The sequence below is a fragment of the Aptenodytes forsteri genome, unplaced genomic scaffold (assembly GCF_000699145.1).
Source record: "Aptenodytes forsteri isolate BGI_AS27 unplaced genomic scaffold, ASM69914v1 Scaffold63, whole genome shotgun sequence".
In the NCBI taxonomy this organism is placed as follows: Eukaryota; Metazoa; Chordata; class Aves; order Sphenisciformes; family Spheniscidae; genus Aptenodytes; species Aptenodytes forsteri.
The window spans coordinates 142,662-157,071 of record NW_008794709.1 but is presented as its reverse complement, the minus strand read 5'-3'; the positions used below and the strand labels follow the sequence as shown (position 1 = coordinate 157,071).

Sequence of the window (14,410 nt, the reverse complement as noted above, 5' to 3'; positions counted from 1 at the left end):
CGGGAGGTCCCCCATGCAGGGGGGGTCGGCCCGCAGGCGGGAGGCGCCGCCGTAGACCACCCGCTCCGCCCGGGAGGCGAGGAAGGCATTGGGGAAGCAGCCCACCAGGCGCCGCACCGCCTGCCGGAAGGGGGCCGGCGCCTTGGCGTCCACGTGGATGCAGTAGATGTTTTGGGGCATGTACACCGCCCTGAAGAGCCGCTCGAAGGTCTCGAACTCCTTGTGCAGGGTCATGACGTAGGCAATGGGGAAGGTGGCCTCCTCGGCCGAGAGGGTGCGGGTGATGTAGTGGCTGTGGGACATGTACACGCTGCAGGGGACTGTCCCCAGCACTGGCTGCAGCTGCCTGCCCCTCAGGTGGGGGGCCTGCCCGGCCAGCAGTGTGCTGCACACCCGCTCCAGTGCTGTGGCCTCCGGGGAGGCCCTGCTGCCCACCACTTGCCACCTGCTGTGCTGCAACAACATGGCAGTGGCCAGCAGCACCGTGGCGGCCACCAGCAGCCCTACCGCCCGCCGCCTCCGCATGGCCCACACTGCTAGCCTCGGCCCACCCCTGGGCTGGCAGGCACCTCCCGGGCAGTCCCACACCAAGAGGACACAAATGCGAGGCTGACCCATGAAACGCACTGCCGCAAGCCGCCTCCCACACTTAGGAAGGGCAGTCTCACCACCGCCCACAGCTGGCTCAGGGCCCCAGGGTGCTCCCTGCGCCTGCCGCCTTCATGGCGCATTTCCAGACAGAGCCCCCAGGCTGGTACTGGCAGTGCTGGGGGCAAGGGGACGCGTGCCCCACAGGCCGGCCCTGCCTTCTGGTGGTGGCCACCGCACTTGCAACCCTCCTAGCTGCATGAGAAGTCCCACTCGTGGACAGAGGGCTTCACTCCCAGGTTCATCTGATCTATTTTAGTCCCTTCCAGGTTCTCCAGCAGTAAATTAGGTTTGTTTTGGGTGTTTTTTCAACTTTTGTCATCTTACAGAACTGCAATAGGGAGAAGCCAAGGAGTTAAGCTGTCAGTGTTGGGAGGATGGAGAGAAGCCGATGAGCAAATGTGAGTAGGATGGAAACAGTCACTTCTTAACCCTGCACAGCAACAAGAATTTGTCTGACTGGGCTGGTAAGACAGCATGTAAGAACAATTTGCTCTGAAGTCCTGGTTTGTCTGTTTTCTTGTTTGTCCTGCAAGACAAGTTCTCCCACCTGTCCATGGGAGGGAGGTGGCTGGTAAAGATATGGGGGAGTCCTCAGAAGAAGAGATTTTCTTTCAAGATGAGATTGAAAAAATGGAGAAAAAACCCACCAGCCCTCCTTAAAAATGTACAAAGGCTCAATTTTGTATTTTGCCACCATAAATTTTCATTTCAGTGGGCTATGTGAATGCAAAAATGTGTGTGTGGAGGGGTGAGGTGTTAACTAAAATAAACTCAAGATTGTCCAGCTTCAAAGCAGACCTCAGAACCTGGAGAGAAGGAAATAAAACTCAGGAAAAAAAGCAGCTTATTTAAAACTACTTCTTTCAAGACAGCGGTCTGAATTAAGACAATGCATGCCATCTTCTTGAGCCGTCAGGCTGTTGACAGTCATAAGAGAGCTAAACTGCACCTCCTGTGTTGAATCATCTGACAGATAATAAGGAAAGGGTCTGAGTTCTAGTAGCTTCATTTGATGATATGTTTTGAAGGAGGTTTTTCTGAGCTGTTATTGACCTATAAACTAACTCTAGTGTCTTTGGCAGGGTTGCAGTCCTGCATCAGAGGAGCTGAACTCTACAGGGCTGTTCAAGAAGCACCTGATTCCTGGAGCGGGAGTGAGCTGGACCTGCGGGGACACGCTGGATGCCAAGGCCAGCCAACGGGAGAGATGCTCTTGCAGGAACCGCCAGTGCCCACCCCGGCACCAGTTCAGGCATGGTTCTTCTAGCTTCCACCCCGGCTGCCCAGGCAGGGTGCTGGCAGCAGGGTTTGTCTCTCAACACATATAATGCAGCTTTAGGTGTGGTCAGATGAGTTTTCTCATAAGTGAAAGGAGGGAACAGGTTTAGGTGGCCTGACTGGAGTTCTCCCCTAACTAAAACAAGGGCTGTTGACAGCTCAGCATCTGGGAACGTCAAGAAAAGTCTCTGTTACTGCAGTTGGACTGAAGTTTAGTTGGTTACATGCATGAGTTGTGACAGACATTACCTGATGTCAGAATTTAGAAAGAAAAAATTCTTCCTTAAATTACTCTCATCTGATTCTGTTCTTCAAGGAATTGTGCTGTTTGAAGCCTATTACACCAATGTCTGATAGTTGTGAAGATAAAGGAGAATCAAGCGAAGGAACACAAGCCCATTTGTTAGCTGTGGGTTTTCAAAAAGTCTTCTTGAAGACATACCCTTCCTTATCCCGTCATCACTAAGTAGTGTTTTAGTGAGAAGCAAACAATTGGTTGTGAGACAAGGTATTGCTCCTATTGAAAGTAGTACTTAAATTCCAATGTCTGTGGATTGCACAGAGACCAAACCCTATTTTAAGTTATATCTTCCCAGATGAACTATGATATCTGAATGGTGGATAAAGGAGAAGAGTAATTTTTCAGGAAATTCTGCCATGAAGAAGGTGTATTTGTGATTGCTGTGACTGTGTTGAAACACCTTCCCTTAAGCAGGTTTTTCAAAAGAGGAAGGTTTGAATGATGAGATTACAACAGTTTTGCAGGCATGAGACTCAATATCAGTCACAGGAAAATCCCTATTTGTTTTATACCTTATTCCTATGAGAAGTTCTTGCTCAATCAGGAAGTCACATTAAAATAATAGAGAACATGAACAAGAGAACAAGGATTAGTTATATGAGTAATGCTGCAGACATAGGTACAAAATACTTTTTTTCTAAGTATGACTTAGAAAAAACATGACTTATTCAACTAGCATCATTGTCTGGAGTCATATTAAAAAACTTCTGCCTCTCTGTCTGTCTTTTGAAGGGTGGGCACTGAGCTAAGGAAAAAGAAAAATTTTAACAGGCAGAACAGAACCACAGTGGCACAAGTTAGTATGATGTCTGCATTGCAGAGAAGGTTGTTCCAAGAGCCTGTCTGCAAATGACAGTGGGGTGGAGAGGAACCAAAGTAGTTGTGAAGGATTAAGTTGCTGTAGTGAGAAGCTCACTGCAAGCTACATTGTCTGGAAAAAAACAGATCTGTTTGTACAAGCAGATGGTCATATAAAAACTTAAAAATAAGGAATTGGCTAATGTGATTGATTAATGTGCTAGCAATACTACTCAGAATTTACTGCTATTACTCTTGTATCTTGCACCCACATCCAAGGCATGTGAATGAGATGTTCCTTGAGAGCCACCAGCCTTTGTTTGGATGTGAAGCTACTGCTCCAGGTAAACTGCGGTGAAGTTTTAACAAGGACAACTCCCATCTGTCTTGAGAGCATACTAGCTTGACTCACAGCATTACCCACCACATGCCTGCCATTACTTGAGACATACTGTATGCCAACTGTCTTCCTTATTTTTCTGTCTACCATTGAGCTCCCAGTCGAGGAGTTGCCATCAGGATGGCGCAGGTATACTTTCAAAGTTTGGGGGTGGTTTAGCATTCAACTTGCAAACAAAACTGTCCATCATTTGCATTACTTCCCAATCATTTGCAAAATGAATGAATATGTTAGCAACCTTAGAATCATAGAATCATAGAATCATTTAGGATGGAAAGGACCTTTAAGATCATCGCGTCCAGCCATTAACCTAACACTGCCAAGTCCACCACTAAACCATGTCCCTAAGCGCCACATCTACATGTCTTTTAAATACCTCCAGGGATGGTGACTCAACCACTTCCCTGGGCAGCCTGTTCCAATGCTTGACAACTCTTTCGGTGAAGAAATTTTTCCTCACGTCCAATCTAAACCTCCCCTGGCACAACTTGAGGCCGTTTCCTCTCGTCCTATCACTTGTTACTTGGGAGAAGAGACCGACACCTACCTCGCTACAACCTCCTTTCAGGTAGTTGTAGAGAGCGATGAGGTCTCCCCTCAGCCTCCTTTTCTCCAGGCTAAACAACCCCAGCCCCCTCAGCCGCTCCTCATAAGACTTGTTCTCCAGACCCTTCACCAGCTTCATTGCCCTTCTCTGGACACACCTTCATCCTTCTCAGACAGAGCTGAGGAGACTCTGAGTCTTTGCATTTAGACAGACACAATACACAACTGTGTCAAAAACACTTAAAATTTTGGTAGGCATACAGCTGGGTGAATCCTTGGAAAAGCAGACACAGGCTAGAATGCGAAATCATCTTCCATGGATGGGTTCCCAATTTCCATGTCAGATTAGCAGCCACAGGAGAAAGAACCTCACTCAAAGAGATTGAGGTTGCTGATGTCCCCAGGTGCCTGTGCTCAACAGGAAGCTGCTGGAGGCCCTGTGCTTCTGTGATCTGCCCATTCAGATCAGAGAGTGGTCTGGGTTTGTGGGCTTGCACAGGACGCTGTGGGCCACCCCTTCTGTTAATCAACTACCTCGTGTTCACACTGATGCAAAAGTTTGTCTAGTTTTGCAGCAGGCAGTGATGGCATGCTGCATACCCAATGTCCCTTTCAGGCTGGCACAAGAGCAAAAGTGACATGATGCTCCTTTTTTCCTCCCCCCTCTCTGAGACACATGACACACAGCTGGTCCCTGTTCTGCAGGCGTCTTGCAGAAACCAGGAATAAAAGTGGTTCTGCCTTGGCCCTTTCCCTGCAAACCCCCAGCTTCCCTTACACCAAGTGACTGCCAAGCGTGACTCATGATCTCTGTGGAGGGATGTGCATGACCAAGGCACATCCCAGAGGCAGGACCGTACTGTCCGTGGGTGGCTGGGTGAATTTTGTGTTGGCCAGAATGAGAGCGGGGAAGAGAGATGCATTACTGTGGCTAACAGCTGGCACAGCTGCTAACCACCTTGCACTCCATGTGAGGACAAAAAAACCCAAACTAGTTGCTGTTGCTCTCTGCAGTGACAGGAACCAAAGAATTGCTGAACATGGCACTATTGCTACATCATCAGCATTTTTGGGGAGAGAAAGGAACTCCATGTTAGGGTCTTTTCATGGAAGCTTAGAAGGGCTGGTCTAGCATGGCAGGATGTGCCTGCAGCCTTGTTCAGTTGCCAGAACATAACAGGGCAGGGAATGAGTGGGTGATTTCTGTAATAGCCAGTTGCTACACACAAACTTTCATAGTGTGAGGGAATTGCTAAGGGTTTAACAGCTCTTATCATGGGACTGGCAATAGTCATTGCATCTCTGCAAAACTGAGACTGATGCCCTGGACAAGTGATCCCCCAGTAGCCTAGTGTGTCCCCAACCCTCCCCTGCCATACGTGCATCTGAGTTGGAGACATGGGTACTGGGGTTGGGGTGAGGTAGAAAAAGCAGTGTGCCTGGATGTGAGTGTTCTCTTGTAGGGTTTTTTTGTGATACCCAGGAACAAGGATTCTGGATGAGTGCCAGAACCTGCAATCTCCTGCACTTACCATAAAGTAAGGAAAGCAACAGGAAAAGGGAACAGTGAAAAACAAATGAGAGCTGAAAAAAGAAGTTCAGCATGGGAGAAATGGCAAAAGATGGAGAGCAAGGAAAATATTGAGGCAGGAGAAATGTTGTAGAGATAAGGAAGGACCAACCAGGCTGGTGTGCTGGTGGAAGACAGCAACTATGGAAGACCAGGCATCACCTAGCTACTTGCACAACATGAGCCCTTGATGTTTTGGAGTCTTCCACTGGCACATACTTACCAGTGTGCTCTTTAGGACCAGCACTGTGCTTGGCAGTGGTGCAGGCTATTCCCTGGTTCAAATCCCTGTGTCCCCCTTAGCTGCTGCAGTGCACTAGATGTGCTGCTAATGCACATCTTTTGGTTTGGTCCCACCAGAGAAGGAATCCAGCCCTCGTGCACTATCATTATCTTAATAATAAAAATAGCAGTAGGAGGGAACAGTTGGAGGGAAAGCACTTCAGAAGCACACTTCTGCTCCCGCCTAAAACATTAATTGTGTAACCACAATCAGCAAAGCAAATGTGTCTGTGCAAAACTGGCATCCAGAGTGCTGTGCTCTGTCTGTGCAGCAACAGAGTGCCTTTTGGAGGCACACTGGCTAGTTGCATGGCAGCAATTCCACAACCATTTCCCTCAGTACCAATGCCATATGAAGCATATTCCTGAAGTTCTTGCTCCTCTTGTTCATGGCTCTACACAGGCCCCTCAGTTGCACTGATGCAATTTCTGTGGAGCCACACAGTGAACTCTGGGGGCACAGCATCCTGCTAGGAATAATCCTTCCCCAAAAGCATCAGAGTGCAGAGTGCAAAACCCAGTTTCTCCTGGTGATAGCTGGGTTTCTTGCTATGCCTAGGCTGCTTGTAGTGTTTGGCCAGCTTGGATATTGCAATACAACACTCCACTGGGCCTTTCCAGTATGCTCCCAGAAGAGTGGTTCCCAAACTTCTCTGCTTCTTCACCCAATTTCTTGAGTCTTGACTGCAGTTCACTTCTAAATCCAGCTGTAGCCATGGCCCCAGATGTAGCAACTGGGGAACTACAGGCCTGTCAGCCTGACCTCGGTGCCAGGGAAGATTATGGAGCGGTTCGTCTTGAGGGCACTCATAAGGCATGTGCGGGACAACCAGGGGATCAGGCCCAGCCAGCACGGGTTCATGAGAGGCAGGTCCTGCTTGACCAACCTGATCTCCTTCTATGACCAGGTGACCCGCCTAGTGGATGAGGGAAAGGCTGTGGCTGTGGTCTACCTGGACTTCAGCAAGGCCTTTGACACCATCTCCCACAGCATTCTCCTAGAGAAGCTGGCGGGTCACGGCTTAGACAGGTGGACTCTGCGCTGGGTCAAAAACTGGATGGACGGCCGGGCCCAGAGAGTTGTGGTGAATGGAGTTACATCCAGTTGGCGGCCGGTCACGAGCGGTGTTCCCCAGGGCTCAGTTTTGGGGCCAGTCTTGTTCAATATCTTTATCAATGATCTGGATGAGGGGATCGAGTGCACCCTCAGTAAGTTTGCAGACGACACCAAGTTGGGCGGGAGTGTTGATCTGCTCGAGGGTAGGAAGGCTCTGCAGAGGGACCTGGACAGGCTGGATCGATGGGCCAAGGCCAACGGTATGAGATTCAACAAGACCAAGTGCCGGGTCCTGCACTTCGGCCACAACAACCCCATGCAGCGCTACAGGCTTGGGGAAGAGTGGCTGGAAAGCTGCCCAGCAGAAAAGGACCTGGGGGTGTTGGTTGACAGCCGGCTGAACATGAGCCGGCAGTGTGCCCAGGCGGCCAAGAAGGCCAATGGCATCCTGGCCTGTATCAGAAATAGTGTGGCCAGCAGGAGTAGGGAAGTGATCGTGCCCCTGTACTCGGCACTGGTGAGGCCGCACCTCGAATACTGTGTTCAGTTTTGGGCCCCTCACTGCAAGAAGGACGTCGAGGTGTTAGAGCGTGTCCAGAGAAGGGCAACAAAGCTGGTGAGGGGTCTGAAGAACAAGTCTTATAAGGAGTGGCTGAGGGAACTGGGGTTGTTTAGCCTGGAGAAAAGGAGGCTGAGGGGAGACCTCATCACGCTCTACAACTGCCTGAAAGGAGGTTGTAGCGAGGTGGGTGTCGGTCTCTTCTCCGAAGTAACAAGCGATAGGACGAGAGGAAATGGCCTCAAGTTGCACCAGGGGAGGTTTAGATTGGACGTGAGGAAAAATGTCTTTACTGAAAGAGTGGTTAAACATTGGAAGGGGCTGCCCAGAGAAGTGGTTGAGTCCCCATCCCTGGAAGTATTTAAAAGACGTGTAGATGCGGCGCTTGGGGACATGGTTTAGTGGGCATGGTGGTGTTGGGTCGACGGTTGGACTTGATGATCTTAGAGGTCTTTTCCAACCTTAATGATTCTATGATTCTATGAACTTCTGCCCCTGGGAACAGAGAGGTCCTTCATGTCTGCTAGTGAACAGAGTGAAGGGCATATCAAGGCTGGCTCTGGTCGGAGGACCTGTGGAGAAGAGGATGCTCTGCCAGCATCCATTGATGACTAAATAGCTAAGACCTCATTTGGTTTTCAGTGGTACAGCATCTCCATGCGTGTTGGTTAAGTTTTGAAGCTAAAGATGGTGACTTAAAACACTGCTGTCCCCATCACAAGGCAGAAGCTGTTGCACATACCCTGGTAAAGCAAGTCACCCTGAGTACAGCTGCCACCCAGAGTAGCTGGACAAGGGAAGGATAAGAAGGGTAAAAGAGACAACACCTTGAGTGGGTTTCCCAGGCTGAAGTAACAGTTATACTCTCTTTGTAACAGGGCAGAGAGGACAGAAGCCAACTTGCCAAGAGGTTGTCAAGAGTGACTGCGGGAAAGGCCTCACATAGTAACAGCAGCGTGATGAGCCCTCTGGTCTGGATAAAATAGGACCTTCTTGGCATGCCTGAATCTGGGAGAAATTCTCTAAAATGAAACCTGAACAAGAAACTTGGAAAACAGGTGCAGGGAAGTAGGAAAGAGACTTGCTTTTCAGGTGCACAAGTGCATTCAGTCCCAGTGTTGAGAGAAGGAATGAGGATGGTGGTTAAAGTGCTCTGGGAAATGAGCCTCTTGCCTAAATACATACTGCTAGCCTCTGGAGATTTGTTCCCTGTCCCTGAAACACCCTGGCTGTTCATTCCCATAACGACCAAGCCCCTTCAGTCCTGCCAGCACAGCCATTTATAGGACTATGTAGTGATCCAGGGCAAGGACTGATTGCAAATAAACTCTTTTACATTTTCCAGACTGGTGTTATCCCAGGTCATTTAAGACAGAAGAATCATCTGTATAGATGAACCTGGTGCCAGCAGCACCTAGCAGAAAGGTGAAAGTAGAAAACAGATGCTATTTTTACAGGATATTGCAGTAAACTACCTGTGGCACATAGATGACATTTGCTCTTCAGACTATGGGCTAGCCCTTTTAACATATTTATTTTGGCTTTGAGCATATACTCTTGAATATTTCCTTATAGCTTACTTGTCAGTTGGAGGGTGTGCATGGTATAATCTTGAAGATTAAAGCAGACAAAGCTATGACTTGTTTCGTTGTGATTAATGTGAGAAAACTTCCTATAGGTAAAAGCTTTAGCACAAAGACCTGAGCATGTGAGTTTTAGACAGGCACTGTTTGTAAGAGTAATATAACCCATGGGACTTTAAAGTTAAAGTTTGTATCTCCGTATCCTCATTTCCTAGAAATATGTTTTAAATGCAATAACAAAAATATGTTCAACTAGTAGTGTTGGATTCCCCAAATACATCTCTTGTCCGTATTGGGATGAAAATTATACAGAAACTGTTGATACTGATAAAATATGGGTAATGCCTTTAGATATTTCTGCCCTACCCTTCAGATGTTAAAAAAATGCCTGTGTGCAGGTGGCATTGTAGAAGGTGTCTTGAGCCAGGCTCATGGCTCACTGTCACTGAAAGGGGAAGGTTTGGCTCCTGTTCCTCTTCTCCTTCCCATTTTCCTCTCCTTTTTGCTCACATCTGCATGTTCACCCCCAGCTTTAATTTGTGCTGACTTCAGTGCTGGCCAGGTTCTTCACCAAGTCAATTCAATTCACAGACTCAGAAAAAAAGTAGATTGTTTTTCTTCAGATCTAGTGAGTTGAACTGGCAAAGCTCCTGGCACAGGACTGATGGGCAGAAGGGAGTGGGAAGGGATGAGCAGGAGAAAATTTCCTATTTTGGCAACAATGAGCTTTTAGCGCTCAGCCATGTTGTGCACCCTCACCCTTAGAAAAGAAACAGGGCTGGTGCAGAAACGACAGTGCAACCACGCTCTGTTATTCTGCAGGTGAGCGAGTTCTGAAAAAGCAGTTTAATCCAGTGCATTAGACTGGGAGTCAGGTGTCAGTGCTCCAGTGCTGGCTTTGCCCGTGGTCTGGTTTAAGACACTGGGAATACCATTTTGCCCCTTTCTGCCTGCTTCTGTGAATGGGAAATAATAGCACTGATCTCCCTTGTAAAGCGTGTTGGTGTCTCTGAATGAGAAGTGCTGCTATTACTTCTCCTGACCTTTATTTTCCCACTTGAACAATGTCTAAGTTACTAGTGGACCAACATATGCATATGTCAATGTACATATCGATGTGTACCCTGAGGGATTATCACCTGAGGCTGCCTGTATCCCAAGTCATGCATATGCTGTGACCCTATTGCATGAAAGTGGGGACAGGATTTTGGTTTGGAAAAGGATTCAGTAAGGCCGCCCTGAAGGACTCCGTAGCATGGACTGTGGATGCACACCTCCCCCACAGTGAGCAGAACCTGCTTTCTGCTCTACGTGAGCAGAGAGGGGAACGGTGGCTCAGTGGTTATGCTGCTGGCCTGGGACATGGCCGCTAACCTTCAGTGCGGTGGTGTGCCCTTCTTGTGCGACCGGGGGAAGTGATTTAGGGCCAGTCACTTCAAGCCTACATACTTTGCAAATACTTTCCCTTAATTTCCCCATGTTTCTCTTCCTTATCTGAAAAGTGACTTTCAAGAATTTTCTATCACACAGGAGTCATGTGGGAGATAAGTGGCCTGAGATAAATACCAAAGATAAGTTAAGACTGTTATTTGAAAACCAACTGAATGGGAATTGAAATTCTCTAGCCTTTAGGGGGCTAAAAAAACCCCCTTGGTCTTCATTGCATGGCTCTGTGTAATAAGCATGCTATTTTAAGATTTGGGGACCAAACAGTCTTTTTTTATCTTTTATCTGAACTGAGATTATCATGGCTGTCTGAAACTACAAATATCTGTTTGGTTTAGTTCTTTTATGATACATCCAAACTGGTCCTTAAATGATCTCTCCACTTCCCTGGAGGCCTCCAACTATTTGTTCTAACAGCTGGACCACTGCTTGACACTATTGTCTCCCTTCGTATGCATGAAAAGCTAAAAGGAAGTGGCTTGGCCAAACTTGGACAAGAGGTTTTTGTTAGAACCAGGAACCAAGCCCCAGGCTAACACCCCATGCACTGAGAGGGACTTCTCACCCCAGAGTTGCTCAGAGCTCTGGATCTGAATCAGATATGTTCAGATGAGACACTCCATACTATGCTTACATGTTTGGATTCAAAGTCCTGGACAACAGCAGCCCTGAGTCCTGACTACATCTGTCAGAGCTGCATGGCCACTTTTGTTCACCCTAAAGTGATGGCAGGGAATAAAAGCAGAGGAAGGAAACATATCTGCTGTGGAAATGTTTCATCTTTTTCAGATTCCTCTTTCGGATGCAAAGAGAACAAGCACAAAAAAAATGTTGTGCCAATGTGCAACACTGGAAAGCATACAGTGATGATCATGGAAATAAACAATGAAATACACAGCTTACATAAGCTACACAGTGCAGTACAACAAATGGCAACCATCTAAAGCTTTCTGATCGTGGAGAACATATCTCGTCCCAGGTTTATTGCTTCTGAAGCAATGGACTACAATAAGATCACAGCAACCAGCTTCCTGGAAAAGTTAGCTAGCTACAAATAATATATGCTGATGATTATACCATAAATATCTCGATCAGTAATCGTTTGTGCATCTTGTGCATGCCAGTTGTAACATAGAGTTATTGGAAGAGCAAGCACTATTCTCAGAGAGAGTTATGTGATAATTTGAAAGCAGACTGGCCTTGCAAAATGGACCCACAGTCTGCTGCTTAGGTTAAAGTAGACATGCTCTGCCTCTCTGTTACTGCTCCTTGTTTTAGTTTCCCACAAGTTACAGTAAGGAGAGGGTGGAAAGAAAAAAAAAAGACAGGAGAAGAAATTTATCCTTGCTTCCATTCTGCATATCCCTGCTTTGGGCTGCTGTGAAGCTCTAGGGAGTCGGGAGCAGTAAAGTCCTATCAGGTGCTTCTAAAAGCAACGTGCATGGGGGAGAAGTCCTGTGCATCTCCTGACCCTTTCCCAGTCGTATGAACGAGGTAAAACTAATTGTAAATACATAAGGTAAAGATGAAAATACTGGCTCTGATTCTGCTTCTCTGAACAAATCCTTGACCTTGTACAATGGAGTTTAGGCAGAGGTTATGAGTACATGTTTATTTTGCAGGTGTTATGGGAAAGCTGGTGTGTGTGCATGTGTGTGTACCCACAGAAAACCACGTGAAGACTAGAAGCAGATTCGAGCCTGAACTCAAATTTTCTGACTCTGGAGTAATAGATAGAGAGGGAGGAATTGACTTCTATTTGTGGAAAAAAAGAATTCCCCCCAGCAAAATGAACATCTTGTAGAAAACACCTTCACTACAATGCTTGCATACCTTTCATATTTTAATCTTTATACCTTCTCTTTTCTTCATCTCAATTTTTACATGTAAAAGGCTTAAATCAGCTGAAATGTCCAAGGATTTCAATTTGAACTTAGGTCCCCTGGGCTTCCTCCTGCTCCGATGCAGAACGGTAATGCACATCCTGCGCGGCGCAGTCATCTCTCCCTCAGCGGTCAGAAAGGGCAAGTAAGCTCATTTGATAGATCAGCCTTTTATATCAGTTATGATCCGATTAAATATTTCATCTAGGCTTTGTCAAAATCAGCCTCAGATTTACGTCTGTGTGTGTGTGTGTGTGCATGTGCGCAGCTGTGCGTGCATGTGCGTATCTACAGAAAACAAAAGTGAAGGTGTACTCACCCGGGATCCTGTTGAGCGTCACCCAGAAGTGCTCGTCAGGGCTGTAGGTGTCCTCGGACCAGGCCAGCAGATCAATGGCACGCTGGTCCCGCAGCACGAACTCCACAAAGGGCCGGGTGACGGCCACGTACGCGGAGCCGAAGTAGATGGTGATGTTGTGGGGCGGGGGCGCCTTGCGCACAAACGTCCACAGCATGAAAGAAAAGAAAGAGTATAATTGCTCCCTGTGCACATATTTGGTGCGGGCGGTGATGTGGGGGGGTGGCAGCACCCCGGGGGTGACGTTCTTCCCCCCGAGGCCCTTCAGCAGCCGGACGATCTCCCGGTTGGCGGGAGGTCCCCCATGCAGGGGGGGTCGGCCCGCAGGCGGGAGGCGCCGCCGTAGACCACCCGCTCCGCCCGGGAGGCGAGGAAGGCATTGGGGAAGCAGCCCACCAGGCGCCGCACCGCCTGCCGGAAGGGGGCCGGCGCCTTGGCGTCCACGTGGATGCAGTAGATGTTTTGGGGCATGTACACCGCCCTGAAGAGCCGCTCGAAGGTCTCGAACTCCTTGTGCAGGGTCATGACGTAGGCAATGGGGAAGGCAGCTTCCTCGGCCGAGAGGGCACAGGTGATGTAGTGGTTCTGCGTGATGTACTCCGTGCAACTGGATTCTCTGAATGACGTTTTTAAAGTGTTTTCCTTCAGAAAGGGCACCTTATCTTCAGTAAGTGCTTTACAGGCTTCTGCTAAAGTTGAACTCACCGAGAAGTTCAGCCTCCTAAGAGATTTTTGTGCATGCAGATTAACAGCATAGAAAACAAATGGAAGTGAAACACTGAGAATCAGGGCAGCGAAGAAGCAATATCTGAGTGTATTCATTGCTGCTCAGAAAAAGTGTCTCACTTGAAATAGTGCAAAGAGGTCAGATCAGACACCACAAACAGCTTGTTTTGCTGGCTGCGCTTGCTTCCTGCTGGAAAACACATGCAACCATCTGATGCATAGTATGCAGCTGCTGTACTTACTCTCAGTATTAATAGTTTCATAGTCATCATTGGTGTGGAAGCAGCATAAGTAGCAAACAACTTGCAGATGGAAGCTGCACCACAGCACCCTGAAGATTAAACAGACACATTGCATAATTACTGGCTTGGCAATGAATAGCCGGCACTACATATTCCACAGTGTCCCTGAATTCAATTTATGGGTATGTTCTTCACTGCTCCCTCCCCACTCTCCCTGCATGTATCATATAGCTGTAAAACTGCCTGTGCATGCACCCTGTGATAGGAAAATCTCATATTTACCTCTTATATAATTCTATTTTACTTACAGGAACTTTTTATTTAACCACCCAAGTATACCAGTCATTGCTGCTTCAGAATTATGACAGGTTTGGATTATAGGCAGAAATCACAAAAAAAGAAAAAAAAAAAAGAGCAGGGAAACAAAGAAATAGAGTATACAGATCACATGAGCCACCTCAATGGAAAAACTCTTTCTCAGGTATTGGCGAGTTGTAGATTTTACAGATTCATCTGAAGTTCAGATGCAGGGAGAAGCCAAATCTAGACGTAAATCTGAACCATGTTATAGCAAATGTCAGTGAAAAAGCAGCAAGGTGGTGGGAGACCTCATGATGCCCGTGGCTTTTTCTGTCGTGGTTTGTACTGGACCTCAGCATATTTTGGGTGCAAAACCAGAGTTACTGGGCAAAAGATAAGAGGAGGTCAAATTTACCATGCTATTCGACAT

The 14,410-nt window shown here is 47.6% G+C and overlaps 1 protein-coding gene across 1 annotated transcript in view; it reads right to left on the bottom strand.

Moving 5' to 3' along the window:
* Positions 1-13,534, bottom strand: part of GCNT2 (glucosaminyl (N-acetyl) transferase 2, I-branching enzyme (I blood group)) — a 19,537-nt gene extending 6,003 nt beyond the window's left edge. Inside the window, 2 exon segments of the mRNA XM_019470608.1 lie at positions 12,674-13,006; positions 13,009-13,534. Of these exon segments, the coding sequence (XP_019326153.1) occupies positions 12,674-13,006; positions 13,009-13,534 (859 nt within the window).
* Positions 13,535-14,410: the final 876 nt, after the last annotated feature.